Raw genomic sequence first — 18,791 nt, 5'->3', positions numbered from 1 at the left:
TCACTCATTCATTAAGTATGTTTCTTGATATATGGCGTATCCAAAAAGGATCTCATTAATGGAGGTGCTCGAAGTGTTTGGTTGTCGGGTATTTGGATTTAGATTGTGTTTGGGTGTTAGATGCAAAAGATTGCTTATGAGTTATGTGTTTATGATTGTGAGTTGGAAGGCGACACTTCAACCTTCGATGGTGTTGTCAACTACCGAAGTGGAGTACATGGCATGGACAAAATAATTTGGTTGAAAGGATTGATTAGTGATCTTGGGATTAGTCAAGATCAAGCTTGATTTATTGTGATAGCATCATAGCATGAGTGCTTTATGTGTGACTAAGGATTAGACACAATAGCATTTCTCTTTGTCTTGAAAAAAATCATTTGTTTAGTTAATGTTCTAATGCTGATGAAAAGCACCAATTATAAACAACGAAAAGAAGAAGAAGAATAAGTCAATGAAAAAGTTAGTCCAAACAAAAAAATATCACCTATGAGGATTTTTTCCGAAATTTTTTGTCAAATATGAAAATTTTTACAAAAAAGAAAGTTGAGAGTTTTTTTTCGAAATATTTTTTTAAACCATAATATTAGCCGGTAAACCTACTAAAATAGCCATACGGAAAAAAAAATGTAAAAGTTTTTTTTTGAATAAAATAAAATGTTTAAGTGTTAAACGGAAAAAATTATAAAAAGTGAAGTCTTTTATATAATTAACCATAAATCATCAAATGTCAATTTTAAAAATGTGTATATCCTGAGCATTTATATTACATACAATTTGTCCTAATTTATTTATGAAATTCTGATATGTTTACTATTTTTTTTTTTTAAATTCAATTTTTTCTTTTTAAAGGTTCGTGACTTCGTTCAGTGGAGTCGTGGTTGGGCTCGCCAAACACATCCCACAAGACGATCAATGATGAAGTGATGTTCGGACTTCGGCGATCACAGGGGCAATTCAGTAATTCCTTATAATCTCTACGAAGATAAACTATCTAATCCAAAACTCTGGAAACAGATGCAGTGAAACAAAAGCATCCGCAAACACACAGAAATGGAAACCACCACCACTACTACTACCTTCTGCTCATACCATTTCTCACGTTCTCCAAATAACCTCTCAAAACCCCCACTTCAAGTTCCAATTCCAAAGCCACCCCACAAAACTAATCAGAATCGCCAATTCCGATTCTCACCCATCTCAGCCACATTCAACTCCCCCAAAGGATTCGGCCCTCCTCCCCCCAAGAAACTCAACAAAAAAACCCTCATCCCAAAGAAAGACGAAGACGATGAAGAAGAAGAGGAGATAGAGAGAGAAGCCGGTGTGATTCCAGAGATAGTAACCAACAGAATGATGGGTAGAATTGGGCTTTCCGTTGGAATCCCATTGTTTATAGGCCTATTGTTCTTTCCATTCTTTTACTATCTAAAAGTAGGATTGAAGATCGATGTGCCCACTTGGATACCCTTCATTGTGTCATTCGTGTTCTTTGGTACAGCCCTAGCGGGTGTTAGTTATGGGATTGTATCCACCAGTTGGGACCCTATGAGGGAAGGCTCTTTATTGGGTTGGAATGAAGCTCAAAAGAATTGGCCTGTTTTCTGGCAATCTCTTTGGGGTTCACCTGGTTCTAAAAACAAGTTCTGATTTCTCAACCTTTTTTGTATGATATTGCTAGCTATTTCCTAATAATAAAGATAAACAACATTTTGTATACTTTGGAAAGTAGTTAGCTTGCAAAATTAGCTGATCCATATTTTTAATTTTTAACATCTTCACGTGTATGCATATATTGACAAGTAGAAAGTCATAGTGATCTTAAGTAAGAACATTAATTTGAAGGGAAAGTTTATCACCTGTTCAGCGACTAACAAGACCTTATTCATGATTGATTCCTGGTAAAAAGTGAATATGCATGGTATGATATTAGTATTGTACTTTAGATTTTTTTTCCCTATTAAAACATTATACTTTAAGCAATCTATCCGATTATTGTACATTGTACTTTGAAAAAAAGTAGTCAATTGCAGAAGCCAAAAATGCTTTGTGTTTAGATGACATTGCTTAAACTGTGTTGATTTTCAATGTACAATGTTGTAGTATAAAGAAATGAAAGCAGGTTGTTATAATTAACGATATATAGTACTACTTACCTGTAAAGCTATGATGAAGTTGATGCAATCCCATAACGACTCTTCAGAGCATCAATGGATCTATCCTTAGATTGAAGAAGTTCAGGAATGGTTGTTTTGCACACTGGAATCAACAAACAAACAAATTAACAATGTTATACAACAGTTGTAATAAGAAATTGGTTATTGGTTATAAACTTATGATTATGTTTTCTTGGAAGTGAAGTCATAGAAACATACCACGATTAGTGCTGGCTTGTGTTTCTGCTATCAACTCCATATATGATGCCTGAAAATGTGATCATGTTATAAATGTGAAAGTTGAAATTATGAATGTATGATTACATGAAAACTACCTTCATTGCATCACGAGTTTCCTTTATTCGGTCATTCATCTTCATGAATTCCTTCTCTGCTTCATTCATTGTTTCTTGACATGCTTGGTTTTGAATCTTCAAAACAACAAGGAGATAAGAATTTAAAGTATCAATGTATCATATTATAGTAACAATCACAGTATGACATTACTGAAACTTTTTGTAGTATCATCTATATAGTGTTGATATCTGTAATTCATTAGATTTACTTCAAATACTCATAGACTACATAATGTATTGCATTATAGAATAGCAAGCTGACAAAAAAAAAACTGTTTTCACATAACCTTTTCTTCTATGACTCATTATTATCATAGTTCTTCAATAATACACCATGTATGCAATATTGCAATGTTCACTTTTCTACCATATCCAACATAAACTTTACTTGCACCCCCCTTGTTTGAGTGGCACTTACATATTTCACAAGAATGGGAAGTCATAAACTAGGTCTACCTCATTAAAACCAACACAATCTTCATAGTACACATCAAATAACAGAAACATCACACATTACATTAAATGGGGACCTGATTTTAAGCAGTATACACATAGGTCATTCTTCACATCATTAAAGTCCAATTCAAATTTTGAATATCAACCTAGTGCCTTACAAATTCAAAATGTACATTGATGTTGCTAGTTTTGTAGATGGAAGATTTCAATTATAAGAATATTCTATAATCGAATATAGTCATCAGTTTTACCTCTATAGATGAATTCAGTATCTCATCAGTTTAGAAGAGTAGCAGATTGGTGCTCCAAGTCAAATCTAACTTTGGTACAGGGGACATCATTAGCAGACATGAACTCCGTTTCTCATCAGTTTTAAGGAGTAGCACATTTGACGCTTTAGAACTTAGAAGTAAAAAAGTGGACTCTAATTTGGGGACTAGACGTAACATTAGCGATTTAGCATAAATGAACTCTTTACTCTTCGGTAACTGATCTCTTCGGACCTCACTTTGTGTTCAATCAGTTTTTATGGAAATACCTTAGTAAGCAGAAATATTATGCTGAGGCTAACTGTATGTAATATGTGATCTCGATATCAATAAGCAAAAACGTTTCCTACAACTAAGGATTTTTTCAGGAAGATATCTACGATAGAAAATTGAAATTTCTGTAAATAAATGAACGAAACAGCAAACAACAGAAGTTAACCTTAAATCTCTTGTGAAGACGTGAGTGAGAAGCTTCCATGTCCTTGAGTATCTCGGAGTGCGAAAATTCCAAGTGACGCTTGATAGAATCGACGTTGGAGGACGCCATTTCCTTCAGATCAGCGATTGTGCTAGGTGCTTTGCTCAGTGACGTTAGTGGAGGCACAGGTGATATTCCGGTAGGCGGCTCTGGAGATGATATGATGTTCAGGTTGCTGGTGTTCTTCATTGGCGACGAGTATGATGTAGAAACGTTGTTGAAGCAGCTGAAATTGAACTTGAACTTCGGCGGAGATTCGCTTGGTGATCGATTTGAAGTCGCCGCCGATGACTTTCTCGTTGATCTCTTCTTCATCTCTCTCTGGTCTCTACAAATTCTTCTGCAATGGTTGAACCTCCCCTTCCAAATTTCAATCAATATTGAAAATCAAGGCCTATTCAGAATTTTAGCGCTGTGTGTTCGCGTGTTAACAAACTGTTTAATTCTTACGTCATTTATGTGTCCGCATAATAAAAAATCATTTATCTTTTATTAATAAAATATATATTATAACCAATTTTTTTTAATTAATATTTGAGTATTTATGTTATACATTAATTACGATAGGAAGGAACTTGGTTATTTAACGTTAGAAATCGGCATTATATACCATATCTCCTATTTGAAAACAAGTATGGGATAAAAAATTTCACCTCTAAATTTGGTTTATTTATATTTATGACTCAGCTTTGGCCAATTAATATTTTTAACCCTAAAACTTTATTTTTTTCGCAAATTGGGTCCAAAACCGTGAGGCCCAAAAGTTTTGGCCCATTAAACTAAAATTTGCATTTTTTGTCCTTTTTAAAGTATGTTTAACATAATAATACATTTTTATATATGTAGGACCTGTTTGGCCCTTATGGAAACATAAATGATACTTTTTGCTCTTATCTTTTGTTTTTTTGATAATTTTTTACCTTTTACAAGGTTTTTATTGAAATCTTTTGTATCTTAAACATGTGATTACTTTTGGCTTGACAATGTGATGTATAAAATGTCATAGTTCATAGATCTTTGCTAAATACTACTTAAAATTTCGAGATTTGCCAAGATCTAACACATTTGTGCCTAATAACTAAGATTTCACACAAAACATGCATATAACACATAGATCTACACATTTTTCTTGTATTCTTCCCCAAAAATCATATGAAAACCGAAAACAAGGAGGTATGAACTCACATTTTGCTTGATGTTTCGGTTTTTGAAGAAGAAGTGGAAAGAGATGAAGTGATTTTCGGCCCTAGCAACCCCCTTGAGTAGATCTCGAACTTAAGAAGATTTATAAGAGTATGATCACCAAAAACTTTGCTTAAAAGAGTGATATATCATGAAAATGGAGTTATAAAGCTTGGATGTGTAAAGACTTACCAAGAAATGATGATTATCTTGTGAAAATCCTCTTGAAACCCAAGCAAAGTCTTGAGAATTTTAGAGGAAGAAGATGAATGATTCTTGAGAGTAATGGAGAGAATTTGGTGAAATGTGTGTGTGTGTGTGTGTGTTTGGGCTCTTGGCTGTGAGTAGAAAAGGAGAGCGGAGAGCAGAGAGAGAGAGAGAAAGAGAGAGAGAGAGAGAGAGAGGTGAGGTGACTAGCTTGGTTGTATGATGGTCTTTGCGTGGATACATGATGAACAAAATGGAGGTGGCACCTCCAAAGTCACCCCCCCCCCCTCTTAAATCTCTTCTTTTCCTCTTTTTTTTTTTTATACATGGGCCGAGATTTTGGGCCAAGAAGAAAGGGTGGAGTAGGTTGGGCCCATTAACTTTAGTTAGGATCTTGGATCCTAAACATAAAAAATTTCGGCCCATTGGGCCCTTAGAAGCATTCACGGCCCAAATAGAATAAAAGAATGAGCTTATGACTTACTAAGGTTAATTTGATTAGTTATGGCCCAATAAGGCCCATTAGGGTTAGAATGAATCATTCTAGACCCAAATGGTTCAAAATGTTTTAGATTCATGAATCGGGTCCAATTAGGATCCAATTTGGGCTTCTAAGTCCAATAAAGTTGAATTGGGTGCTTATTGGTCCATTAGGCCCAATAAGGAAATCCTAGTCCAATATGGACTCAAGTCGGGATTCTTAGGGTTTTCAGACTCCTTGATGAACATAATTGATGAATCTAAATGAGCATTGAGTGAGATTTACTTAGTTACGTCATCAGTAGGCCAAGTCAAAACCCTAAAAATATGGACTTAAGAGATTTTAATTCAAAGGAAGCTTATCCGAAAAGCAGATGTTATGCACATTTCATATTTTACATTTTTTTAACTGACGGTTTTACCTACTAACCTGAATCGATCTGTTACCATTAGGTGTAATTAGTACAAAATGTATAACTAGATGATATTATGTGTACAAATAAATCACTTCACTATTGCTTTTTTCAATGTTTTAAAAACCAATTTTAACCGGCCGGTCGAACCGGTTGGACCGGGAACCGGGAGAGGGAGTGGTTCAACTATCATCGGTTTTACATTGATTTCTGAACCAGATTGAACCGGCCGGTTTTTAGATAACCCGGTTGAACCGGTTAAAATAAACCGGCTGAACCGATTAAACCTAATAAAACCACATGAAAAATAACCATTTACATAACAAACTTTGATGATTTTTTTAAATATATCTAGTTTTCTCTAAATAAAAACATATGGTAAATTTTATAAATTTTTTTGATGTGTTTGTATTCATCTAAAACTATATATTTATTCGGTATTATATGTTTTTTTCTTTTTAACGTATATGTATTGATGTAAAACACTAAAACTTATGGTTATGTGTTATTTTAATGTATTTGAATTAATCTACAACTTATTTTTATATGTATTTATAATGTTTGAACTTATAAAATCAAATTCATAATTTATATATGTATGTATGTGTAGGAAAAAAAAAACCATGAAAAATATAGAAATCGGTTTATCTGGCGGCGAACTAATCATCATACCAGTTCAACTAAAACACCGGTTTTAAAACATTCGTTTTTTTACATGCTAAAATTAAATGGTGTTTTTTGAACAATTTTGAATCTTAACTAGATAGGAAACCCCGCTTCGCGGGGGTTGGATTCAGCACTAATTAGAAGAAAACCGACGGGATCCTCAATATATCGTTGGTGATTTGATGACCATTGCTCATATTGGTATCAAAATGTAAGTATGTTGTTATTATGGGTAAGAAATATAGTTACAAAAAATTGAATTTGAATCTATTGTATAAGAATTAAAAGTCTAATCCTAAGTTACAAAACCAATAATACACTCCGTGATCCCAATATGACCGATTTGCCCCTACTTACTTTCCTGTCATCATCACCTCCCATCCTAGTTACTGAAATGACAAACTTTCTCTCTATAACTCCATGTTAAAGCAACATAAACATCTGCCCATAGTACATGTCAAGAAACTTCTACACCTCATCAAAAAAAAAAAACCAAAACAAAAGTACGTTGCCAATATCAACTAACCAAAGTACGTTTATTCCATTCACCTTTGTACAAAGGTTTTCGCTCCAATAAACCAGACCCAATCTCCAGTTCTAAACCATGGCTAATCACTCTTTTAGCCATACATGAAATTATTCTATGGTCTGTCCTTTATTTTTCTACCCATAATAACAATGTGCTTATATTTATTTGGTTATCAATATAGACATTTTAATTTATATGTTACATATTTTTAATATTAGTATATAAAGATACAAATAAAATACCAAATGACAATGCTTCTTTGGGTGTTATCTTTCGGCCCGTGAAAATAAGTTCTTTGGCTATTGAGCTTCCAATTAAGCTAGGAAGCCTCTGTGTCCCTCCAGCCCTGTAAAAATATATGTAAAAATATGACAACCATTTTTTTTTATAAAAAGTATATATTTGTTCTTATATTACCGGTTTCTGGTTAGCTCAGTTTGGCATCTTCTCCTGATGACATCAAATTATTAGAAAATGAAACTTATGTAAAAAAATCATAAATAATTATTGGAAATATAATGAAAATGTTAAAAAAATGTTCCTTTGTTCACTCTACTGATAAGCCAAAAAAAATATTCATTTAATGAATGCATGTAATAGCTGTAATGTTTTTGATGCACTCTATTGATAAGCCAAAGCTTACAGTCTACATGGTATAACGAGCATCTAAAAGTAAACACAAAAGGATTACAAAATTCCATTACAGGTGAAAATTTTCATACACTACATTAAAGGTTGATGATTAACTTTTTTTCTTATTAGAAGCAAACAGAGTAGACACTATATACCTATGAGCTTGATGTTCAGTTTGACCATATTGTCCTCCATAGCAACCCTGGTATGGAAACAGTTGCTCTGCAACAAAAGTGGATAATTTTAAATGTGGGCCCCGGCTTCGGCACAGCCTTTCCAGCTTGATGCAGCCACTCTAACATAGTTTTCTAGTTTTGGTAGACCTAACGAAAAGCATTAGCTTTGTCAAATCATTTTTCTTTTTTTAAAACCTAATATTAAATATTAAAAAACTGAAATATATTTTCGTTTATGTGGTATTGAAAAACAATGGGTTTAATTTTTATAAGGATTTAAATTTTATATATCATCTCTTTATAGCTGCAATTATATATTTATGGCCCTTCAAATGGATATTGCTAAATTGGAGTTGTTAACATATGTGACAGTGTGACACACCTTCTACATTCCTTTTCAACCTTGATTTTCTTTATGAATTTTTATTGTATTTTAAATAAGCTCGTAAAGCTGGAGATGTACATATATTAATATATATATATATATATATATATATATATATATATATATATATATATATATATATATATATTAACGTATCAAAATCTTCATTATTATTAAAAACAAACATTAACATTTTTAAGTGATGACAACAACTAAATTATTTTAAAATCATGCCTTAATTATAGTCTGATTCTGCTATTTTTTTTATTGTTTCAGTTATGATTTGATATTGTTGAACGTTTTTTTAATGATGACTTTTGTAGATAGAAAAAGAAATAAATTCATGTCATCTTTATATTCATTTAAAATAGCTTTAAGTGTAAAAGTAAACACAAAAGGATTACAATTAAGGCATGATTTCAAATACCTGTTTATATCGCCCAAACATAATGGAAATTTCAACATTTTACAACCTGCATGAAAGAAATTTGACTCAATTTCAGATACGAAATGTTTTAAGTTTGGCTATGAAAAAGGGAATCTCTAACTCAGATACGAAATTACAGCAATATTCAGCTACAAATGATGAGACACAAGTTCCTCCGATCATCATATAAGGCAGACACGTATCTGCTTTGACAATCTAAGATAATCATTGAAGTTAAAACACATACATGATGTAAACTCGATAAAATTCTAAAGCATTTGACATATACTGTACCGGGAATATAGGGAGGAGGCTCCGGAGAACTCATCAAGGGGGTATGTAGAGAAGCAGGGTAACGATCAGAACCGGTAGCAGCCGATCGAATTTCGTTCCTCCAAACACTTAAAAAACCCTAGGAGATGAAATGAGACAATGAAATGGAAAATCGAAGAAAAAACAATAACAATGAAGATTAGTAGATTAGTAGATTAGTAGCTTACCAATGCAGAAACTCGTAAATCGAATGATGTCGGTGGAGATGAAAGGAGCTGGAGTAATACCCCCCAAATTCGCCAGGACCGCGCTTCCGACCACCATCACTGGAAACCGATATTGCGACACCACCACCAGAAACAGTCGAATGGTTCGATGTCCTGCAATCTCTCTATATCGGTCTATTCCAGTTGTGACCGACCCTTCTAACAGGAATCCTAGTTTATCAAATATCTTGTCAGTTTCACATAATTTGTTGTTAAAACCATACTGGTTTCCAAGTAAATTAAGGGATAAACTCATCGACAGACATGATAAAGTTTTCTATTTTTCAAATACCTGTTTATATCGCCCAAACATAATGGAAATTTCAACATTTTACAACCTGCAAGAAAGAAATTTGACTCGATTTCATACAACCAATTACTTAGGGTTTATAAAATTAAAGCATATAATGAAGGTATACAACAAATGAAATTACTTACGGGAAAACCAATTTGATCAGAAAGAAATCGTTTGCATCTACTGTGGCGTATATGTAATCGACGCATCATTTATGGCGGAGGCAGAGTCATCGACCGAGGCTATAGCAGACGTCGAGTGATCGGAGACGGATGTGACTTGAGGCAACGACAGAAAGAATATGTGAACCCGTCAGGCGATGCAGACGAAGAGGACGGAACGAAAGCATGTTTACGTTTAGACATAGGGAAAACGAAAGCGCGTCGGCCATGGCGGTATGATAGAAGCGAAGTGAGTGATCGATCAACTGAAGTCTCCGGCGTAATCATAGAGGAATCGAGAACTCACAACTCTTGTGAGTTTGATTTGTGGCTTTTGTGTGTCAATTTAGAGGGAAGATGGCGGTATAGGTGGAACACGATGAAAATACAATCGAAAGTGGAAGAAAAGGATCAGTGGAGGAAGCGGTGATGGGTGGAGAAGAAACAGAAGAGAGAAGGTGGAGGAGTAGGTGTTTCTTGAAAGATGGAAATGAAGGCGGTGGGTGTGTGGTATACGGGTGGCTGCGACCATGTACACAAATTTGAATATGATTGGACCAGAAAACAGTGAAGCAAACACGCGGTCATCAAATTGACACAAATTGACCTATTGCAAAGGCAAAAAAGAAAACAAAGAGAAATGAACAAACCCACATAAACAGAGGATCATTTTTGTCCATCCTTAGCAATTTTACTGTAGCTAAGGATGAATAATTTTAATATATAGTATAATTATCTTTCTAAATCATTTCCTTTAAAAAAAAAAAAAGCTAATGTACTGAACCATTATTATAATAAAAAATAGCGAGTAATATAATATTGTGATTGTTACTATAAGCAAGATACAAAACTCTCCCACTTTTGCATAATCCTTTGACCCCTTGAACCTAACTAGACATCATAGAATATTTTTGAAAACATTACCAACCTCGTGACCATTTCTCTATGATACACAGGAACTACAGCGATCTCCTTCAACAGTAGGCTCACTTCGAGACCGACGTAGCAACACAAATCATAACTGATCACAAAATATGTTTTGATCTCTATGACCTAGGTTTCTTAAATGAAAAAACAAACAAATAACATCTATCCACTTATTATTAAATCGTAAGTTAAAAAAATGTTCAATGTGTTATTCTTTTATTTAAGGGTATATTGAAATTTTGCTCAAGCTCATCAACTAACTATATCATATAGATTTTCAAAAAACTAGCTTAAAAATATATTTTGATGGTTTTACTAAAAAAATGAGCTAGTTGATGCTTGTCATACACAGCCTTATGGGGCGTACAACATCGAGCTTTAGAAAGCTTTTATATTTTAGCTTTTAGCCTTTTAAGAAAAACTCGAATAAAAGAAAGAACACCGTTTAAAAGTATAAGTTTAAAACTTTTATATTATAGAAAAATTTTCTAATCCAAAAACCGATCGTATGACAGATGTTTTGTATTTTTAAAGTAACAAGTGTTACTAAAACTATTTACTAGATAAAATAAAACCATGTACCCCAAGAGTTCCTTACTCCAAAATCTCAAAAACCAATATAATTTATGATTCCTACATTTCAAGAATCCTTAAACTCAGCCGTTCCAACTGGCTGGACATTGAGGATTTACTACTAAATTTTCGATGTTATCATATGACTTTTGATTAATGGAACATATTTATAGAAATTTCTCAATTTAAAAACTTACAAATTTAAAAAATGAATTTTTTTTATAGTTATGTTTCAAATTTAGCTTTTATACAGATGACCTTTCATGTAATTTATATATTTCAAAATTCAAAAGCTTCTAGCTATTTTTGTTAGAGTACTTGTAAACAAATAAAAGATACAAATTCAGATAGTTTTGTCAAAAACGCTCTTAATACTAACAATTTGAACCGGTCTAAATTTGCAGGGATGTTTAGTACAAATGATTCGAATCAAATCACTTGCAAATTATATTAATTTAATGCCGATATAGAAATGGATTGCAATCATACATGGATTCTGGGATCACATATGAATAGGATTTCTCAAGACTTACAGAATACAAAAGAAAACTAAAAATACAATCTATAATCTCTCAAGTGAAACAAAACTTAATTTAAGCAATAAACTTAAACTACTCATAATATACACATTTTATTTTTTAGTATACACAATTTCATTTAAATGCTTGGTAATTTTTACCAAATTAAACTGGTCTGCCAGAGCTAGGGGTGAATATCTGGCCGATTGCTTCAAGAGGGGAAACACTCCAACTCTCCACATGCTTAACAATCTGCTAATTCACAAGTTAAACAGTGAAACCAACACCAAAATCTAATTTATCAAACACTTTAATGCAAACAAGAATTTTATTTATTCAAGTTGGCTTACCCTAAATCGATTATCCAAATCATAGACTGTTATCCCATCAATCAAAATGAGAGGCCTCCAAGGTAATTTAAGATACGTCCTGTAGATTTCAGTTTGTAAATACATTTCAAATGATCCGACATTATAGATGAGTTACAAGTAGCTAAGCACCTTAGTCTCCATGACGCCATTACAGACTCTGTTTCACTGTTGATAACCTGCATCATGATGTTCCTTTGAAGTCATCAATGGAAATATGTTCATATAAGAGTTTAACTTGTAGAGAAAAAGTACTTTATTGATGCTTTGTAATGAGATTGATGGATGTTCGAAGAAAGGTACAAGCAATTTCAAGTTGCGAGAGTACAACTCCTTCCCTGGAGGGATGCATATGGGGATTTAATGCGTATGAAGAATCATTGAAGGGAAAGCAAAGAAGAAACAGATTTAAGTTGTCTTACCACGGAATCTAATGGTTGGATCTTCAAAGATACAATCGTCTGTATAAATTCCAGAAGTAAAGTTTCCTGAAATCAATCCATAACAATTTGATTGCGCATATAAATGTTTATTGTATGAACAGAGTAAATAAACGAAAGAAGTTAGGTACCTGTGACGAAATAAGCATTGTCATAATCTGACTTCAATATCATCATTATATCATCTAAGGAAGATGCAGATGTTTCATATTTCTGTTCAGGAACCATTTCATATAATCTGCAATAATAAGAAGAAGAGGAATCAAGGATAAACATGTTTAATGACCTCGAAATTACATGATCAAAATTTGGAACCAAATCGACAGTTCTTACTCATTTTTGTTGAAGGAAGATAAGAGCCTTAGGATTTCTGTAGCTCCACTAACAACAACCTTCAATAGTTGTGGGGCATCGTTACTCTTCGAACACCGAAAACCATTACGCTTTACGAAGCCTCTGTAGAGCTTTCCAGGAAAAAATTATCAAGGGTTTTGATTGTAAAATACCCAATCAAGCGTAATGAAAATCGAGCGCATGTTCTGAACTTTTATCGAATTTGAAATTAGAAAACCGCAAGCGAGTAAAAAGCGATACCCGTCGTTGGGGATGCGTAAGCTGTAACGGCAACCGCGCATGGAAGCAGATGGCTCCCGCCATGTTTATCGTCACCGTCTTTCTGCCGGATTCTTTCGTTACATGTAAAGCAACGTGTAAGGTCCTGGTTGTTTCATACTTTCATACTTACACTGCTGAACAAATGGGCTGTTTTGTTTAGCCCAAATGCTTGTACCAAAATACCTTAGTTTACCCTTTTTATTTTTCTATTTTGAAACGTTACAAAATTAAAATTATTATATAAATCAAAAAATTTATATTTTTTTATTTTGGAACTATGATTACAAAATTAAAATTATTATATAAATCAAAAAATTTAAAAATTAAGTTGTTAAAATAAACATATATTATAATTTATTTTTCGTGTTGTTGAAAAATCTCAAAATCTACTATATTAATATTTATTGAATTTCTTTAAAATATAAACATAGTAAGTATAACAAAATTTGCTAATCCCTCAATTGGAGGTGCGGTAGATAATATTGATATATTTTAACATATTTTTTTGACATATAATTTATGAGTATGAGTTGTAAAGTGAAATTCAAATTGGTGAACCAAAACAATGACACGTGGTGTCATATTGATTTTATAGCTTGACATATGGTTGAATAAGATTCACCATATTTAATTATTAAATTAGGTGTAAGACTCATATATTACATGAGTTAATTATAAAAAATTAAATATAAAGGTCTAAATATTCAAAAAAAAAAACTTTGGATTTATAAGAAAAAAAAAATAATGAATTATTAAAATTGATTGTTTTTATCTTTTATATTTAAATAAATAAAAAAATTAAGTAATGAGCTTTAATTTAGAAATTTTGAAATAAGAAGATAAGTTCATTAATAAAATTGATATTCATTTATTACTATATTTATTGTAATTATTACATTAAAGTATTATGTGAAATTTATTAAAATAGAAAAACCACATAAAATAACATGTGGAAAATAAATTAATTCAAAATAATCACAAAATGACATTTGGTAAATTAAAAAAGAGTATGACATGTGGCAAAAAAAACATTCATTTATTAGAATAGATAAGGTGATTGTCACACAATCAAATAATCTTTTAATTTAGACAAAATTTCACCTTTGGTTCTTATGATTTTCAGAAGTAGCATCTTAAGAATAACAATGAGAAGTGATACACCGTAGTCCATGTGGTCCTCAAATCTTTTACCGTTGGTTTTTATTTGACAATTTTGTCAACTCTCTCTCTCTCTCTCTCTCTATATATATATATATATATATATATATATATATTGAAAAATGAATATACTGATATTGTCATATTTATACATGTTTTAGGCAATATTTACTTATATTTTTGTTAATATTTTGGTTATATGCATTGAATAATGGTACTTATAAGGTTAAAATATATATATTGCAGCCAAATAGAATACATCTTGAAGAAAAGGGACTAAGACCGTCAAAATATGGAACTCTGGAAGATGAAGACTTAAAAGAATAAAAATCCAGCGAATTCGCGTACTCACGACGTGAATATTTAGGATTCACGACGTGAGTTAGACTTTTCCAGAAGATAAACATCGCGGAGGAGGAATCCTTGTAGAACACGAATATCTACTGAATTCACGTCGTGATTCATACTCATTCACGACGTGAAAGCGAATTTTAAGATAACTATATATTCTCTTGATCCTTACGACTTGAGAGACTTTTGGCCAACTTGGAGGGTTTCTGGAGACAAAATTCAGAGGGAGAAAAGGTCTGGAATTGGCTTTCAGCACCGAGGAAGAAGGAGAAGTTCATTATTAGCTTAATAGTTTGGTACATTTAAATATGTCCTTTTTTATGTTTGTTTGCTAGTATGTCCAACTAAATCTAGTTGTTTCTCTTAGGTAGATGAAGCTAGAACTCATGGTTTCAATACTTTAGTTTTGACTTTACTTGTTGGTTATGACTTGTGTTTGATTGATTGAACCTACCATGTTTGATTTAATATTTGATTGCTTTAAATTCTTATTCTGTGTAGTTAGTGAATACGAATCTGCATGAATTTGAATATCTAATAATTCAGTGAACACTAGTTTATTAGAGCTAAGGTCAAACTAATCTTAGATAAGTAATTGAACTATTGAATTAGGTTGTGCTAGAGAACTCATATTATGACCATAAGTGTGTTTTTCAAATCAATCTTACATAGCTCCAATTCCATTTAATAATTGATTATGTGTTAACTATTGTATGATCATACATAGATTACATGAATTAATTAATGTTAGTAAATTTATAACTGAATTACTAATACTATCTTAATTGGTAACCAACAGTATTTATCATAACTAAATTATAAACCATTGATGGAAAGTGGATTCGAACTAATCGAAGTGTTTGTTAATTGATTGAATTTTGTGTTAAGAGTTAGGTTCATCTAAACTTGCAAAATTAGATAAACCCCTCACTTTGTTAGAAAATTAAATTAATTTAATAGTAGATAAATTAATTAGTTAAAATCGTTCCCTGTGATCGAAACCCGACTTACCCGACTATTCTATAATTTGATTAGGTACACTGCCTGGGTGCAATTTAATTAGTTAAGTTAGTTAGGTTATAAATATAAAATTAGGTGTAGCTATTTGCACGCATCAAGTTTTGGCGCTGTTGTCGGGGAACGGCATATTTTATTGTTGATTTATTTGCTTTAGATTAATCAATCCTTTTTGTGGGGTAAACTTGCAAAAATTTCCATTTCAGTTTTGTTTTTTTAGTACTAGATTCACGACATGAGCTTTATTGGCTCACTTTGAGAGTTGGAAATGAAAAGCAAATTTTTGGAATAGAAGAAGGTTTTAAGGGAAATGATGTTCAAAATGAGGTTTGTAACATTGATGAAGATGATGAACTTGGGGAATTAGAGAAATTGATGGAAGAAGAGATGAAAACAATTCAACAAGTCAAACGAACGAAACCAAGAGCATCCGTACCGTTTTTAGTTGAAGTCATTGCCTACACAAATCCAACTTCTTGGGTAAGTAAGGAAAGCGATGGATTATCGAGTGATTAGGATGAAGATGAGGTTACTTCCAAGGAGATGACTCCAGTGGTGAAAGAAGAAAAGATTCCTATGGAGCTTGAGCAGAATGAAGAAATGTTGCAAGGAAATAAAGGGACAAAAAGAAATCTTGAGGTGAATGAAAGCAAAGCTAAAAAGGAAAACTCGAAGAAGGCGTATATCAGACGAGTACAAGCATACAAAAGACGATGGAAGGAGCAGAAGGTTCAGTTGGTGGTGGACTCTTCAGACGATTCAACGTAGGAGGCACGGAGTCCGGCTCACGACTCCATAAAAAAGAAGCGCTTATCAGGAGGCAACCCGAACCCGGTTTCATTTTCTTTCTAGTTTTTTTTAAGGAAAATCAATCATCTCATCATCTAAGTAATATTTAATGGTAAGACATTAAGTGTGGGGTCCATGAATTAATTGGTAATTAATTCAGGTTTTAAGTAAACAAGAAGATAGACCACATAGAAAATTATTTGGTCAGATCAAACTCACAACGTGAGACATGGGGGTACAAAATATTTTAGTCTGATAATTATATTAGCCCAAAATTTCCTCTTAGCCCATTTAGAACCCCGTTTTTCCATTAGCCCAATAACTAAATAAGTCCATTTGATGATTAATTAGATGGTCCAACTGCGTAAGCCCAAGACGAACTCACGACGTGAATTCCTAGGGATTCACGACGTGAATATAGAATTACACGGGACCAATGATTAAGGGCAGGAACCACTTTGACCAAACCTATTTCTTATTCCCCACGAAGTGTGAACGATTTCTGGTCCCCCCTCTTTCCGATTGCGGCCTTATCCAACTCTATATTCTACTTTTGCTTACGTAATCTACACTTTAAGGTATTGATTCATTGATGTTAATAGTTAATTTTGCTTTAATAGTTAGATTAAGGGTTAGGGTTTGTGCTTAGACTGATGATATTATCCCTTAAATTATGTTATACCTGATGCATGTTAACGGAATATGCTTAGAATTGTTCTAGGAGTAAACCTCAACCATTGTATCGGATTGATTTGATATAAGTCAGGACCGATTTGTATGGAAGGACGAATTCACGACATGAAATCCAATGGATTCACGACGTGAATTCTGGGCGTGATGAAATTTTATTCTGTTTAATCTTATTCTGCTGGAAATGTTTGTTTTGGTTTGTGTTGTTTCTTGTTTTACAGAAATGGCTCCTAGGCGCGATTCCAGCAGGGGTGGCCAACTTGCACCCATTTTATGTCTTCCCGACAACTGTGCCACAAGATATTCTTACGCGTTTGAATAACCGTTTGGGGTGGCTACACAACCATGAGTTTACTATTGCCCCGACTGTTAATTGGCAAAGGTTGAGGGAGGTTGGATTGGTTGATCGGTTAAACCTACTTCTTACAAAGTTATTTTTGGGGAATGGCTACTCATTTACATGCAAAGGGTGGAACAACTTATTTTCTATTCAAGAGCATGTCTATAAGGAATTATGTGTGGAGTTTTTCTCAACTATAACATTTCATGAGAATGTTCAAGACCCTAGTTATCCGCATGCCTTGGTTTTTCGTTTAGGAGGAGAATACCAGGAGTGTAGCCTGGTTGAATTTTCATGGAGGATGGGAATGTATGAGACCCATGAGGCTATGTCCCCGGAGTTTGCTTTGTTCTTACTAGAGGCTGTCTGTAGATATGAGAGGGGGAATTTCTGGGTCCGACGTCTGGAGCAACATTGCATCGAGGGTGTTTAATACTTTAATTCTAGGGTTTCACTGGAAAGCAGTATCAAGTTGCCAATTCATCGTCTCATTCACTGGCTCATCACTTTTTCCATCCATCATAGGCGCCATGGAGACAAGGTTACAAAGATTAATTTGTTCTTTTTGTGGTCTATTTTGTAGACGGGAATGTGTTGCAACATCCCATACTTCTTGGCCCACTACTTGGCGGAGTCTGCAGTGAGTTCCCGACCTGGGTGCCCGATATGTGGGGGACATTTTGTGATCCCGTTTGGTCCGGTCCTACGGTATAATAATTCTCGAAATCACGAGGACCTTGACTTTCATGGATGGGAGCAAGTTTTCATTGGGGTATTTAGAGACAATGAAGGTGGTAAGGAACTATGGGATGCATTGGGGGATTGTGCATTCCGATGGTGAAGAGGATGATTACCAACCAACCGAGCAACATGACCAACCCGCTCCTCAACCAAGACCAAGAGGACGTAAGAATGTTAGAGGTAGAGGTGAAAGAGGACAATCGGTGCAACAAAAGTGCACCATTAGGAGGAGCCCATTTTGGAGGAGACATGATGGGTTATTTTGACCAGTTGTCGTTGAGTATTAATTGGATTGCTGGAACGATGGAGAACATGGTGTGAAATTTCAATATTGAGCAACCACCACACTTAGGTTACCATTACCCAAATTTCCCAAGGTGGAGTGAGTATCAAAATCGTGGAGGCGATGGGGCTGGGACAAGTGGAGCACAAGATGATGAGGATGATGAGTGATATTTA

The 18,791-nt window shown here is 33.6% G+C and overlaps 3 protein-coding genes and 1 long non-coding RNA gene across 13 annotated transcripts; 1 reads left to right on the top strand and 3 right to left on the bottom strand.

Annotated features, from left to right (window-relative positions):
* Positions 1-1,050: 1,050 nt before the first annotated feature.
* Positions 1,051-1,782, top strand: PAM68 (PAM68-like protein (DUF3464)). The gene has a single exon (XM_078983381.1). The coding sequence runs from the start codon at positions 1,051-1,053 to the stop codon at positions 1,645-1,647; it is 597 nt and encodes a 198-aa protein (XP_078839507.1). The 3' UTR covers positions 1,648-1,782.
* LOC145034843 (uncharacterized) lies at positions 1,753-4,123 on the bottom strand. The gene is made up of 5 exons (XM_078983382.1): positions 3,674-4,123; positions 2,489-2,584; positions 2,373-2,421; positions 2,154-2,256; positions 1,753-1,895 (listed from the first exon to the last, which is right to left on the bottom strand). Exons 1-4 carry the CDS (start codon positions 4,025-4,027, stop codon positions 2,162-2,164), a joined length of 594 nt encoding a protein of 197 aa, XP_078839508.1. The 5' UTR covers positions 4,028-4,123; the 3' UTR covers positions 1,753-1,895; positions 2,154-2,161.
* A 3,301-nt stretch (positions 4,124-7,424) lies between these two features.
* Positions 7,425-10,358, bottom strand: LOC145033477 (uncharacterized). 9 transcript variants are annotated; one of them, XR_013677580.1, is made up of 7 exons: positions 9,784-10,354; positions 9,642-9,687; positions 9,311-9,520; positions 9,105-9,222; positions 8,948-9,026; positions 8,811-8,856; positions 7,425-8,145 (listed from the first exon to the last, which is right to left on the bottom strand). It is a non-coding gene; the product is annotated as an uncharacterized LOC145033477 (long non-coding RNA). The 9 variants fall into 9 exon arrangements; XR_013677578.1 differs by having other exon boundaries at positions 7,425-7,639; positions 7,978-8,145; positions 8,811-9,222; positions 9,784-10,356; XR_013677579.1 differs by having other exon boundaries at positions 8,948-9,222; positions 9,784-10,355.
* Positions 10,359-11,772: 1,414 nt separating this feature from the next.
* On the bottom strand, positions 11,773-13,379 carry LOC145033476 (adenine phosphoribosyltransferase-like protein, putative (DUF2358)). 2 transcript variants are annotated; one of them, XM_078982077.1, is made up of 8 exons: positions 13,226-13,379; positions 12,965-13,095; positions 12,763-12,869; positions 12,614-12,679; positions 12,447-12,529; positions 12,324-12,370; positions 12,174-12,252; positions 11,773-12,075 (listed from the first exon to the last, which is right to left on the bottom strand). In XM_078982077.1, the coding sequence occupies exons 1-8, from the start codon at positions 13,286-13,288 to the stop codon at positions 11,989-11,991; spliced, it is 663 nt and encodes a 220-aa protein (XP_078838203.1). In that variant the 5' UTR covers positions 13,289-13,379; the 3' UTR covers positions 11,773-11,988. The 2 variants fall into 2 exon arrangements, with proteins under 2 accessions (XP_078838203.1, XP_078838204.1); XM_078982078.1 differs by having other exon boundaries at positions 12,965-13,087; positions 13,226-13,364.
* Positions 13,380-18,791: the final 5,412 nt, after the last annotated feature.

This window comes from Lactuca saligna, chromosome 3 (assembly GCF_052625555.1).
Source record: "Lactuca saligna cultivar CGN05327 chromosome 3, ASM5262555v1, whole genome shotgun sequence".
In the NCBI taxonomy this organism is placed as follows: domain Eukaryota; kingdom Viridiplantae; phylum Streptophyta; class Magnoliopsida; order Asterales; family Asteraceae; genus Lactuca; species Lactuca saligna.
This window is presented reverse-complemented; position numbering and strand designations above follow the sequence as displayed.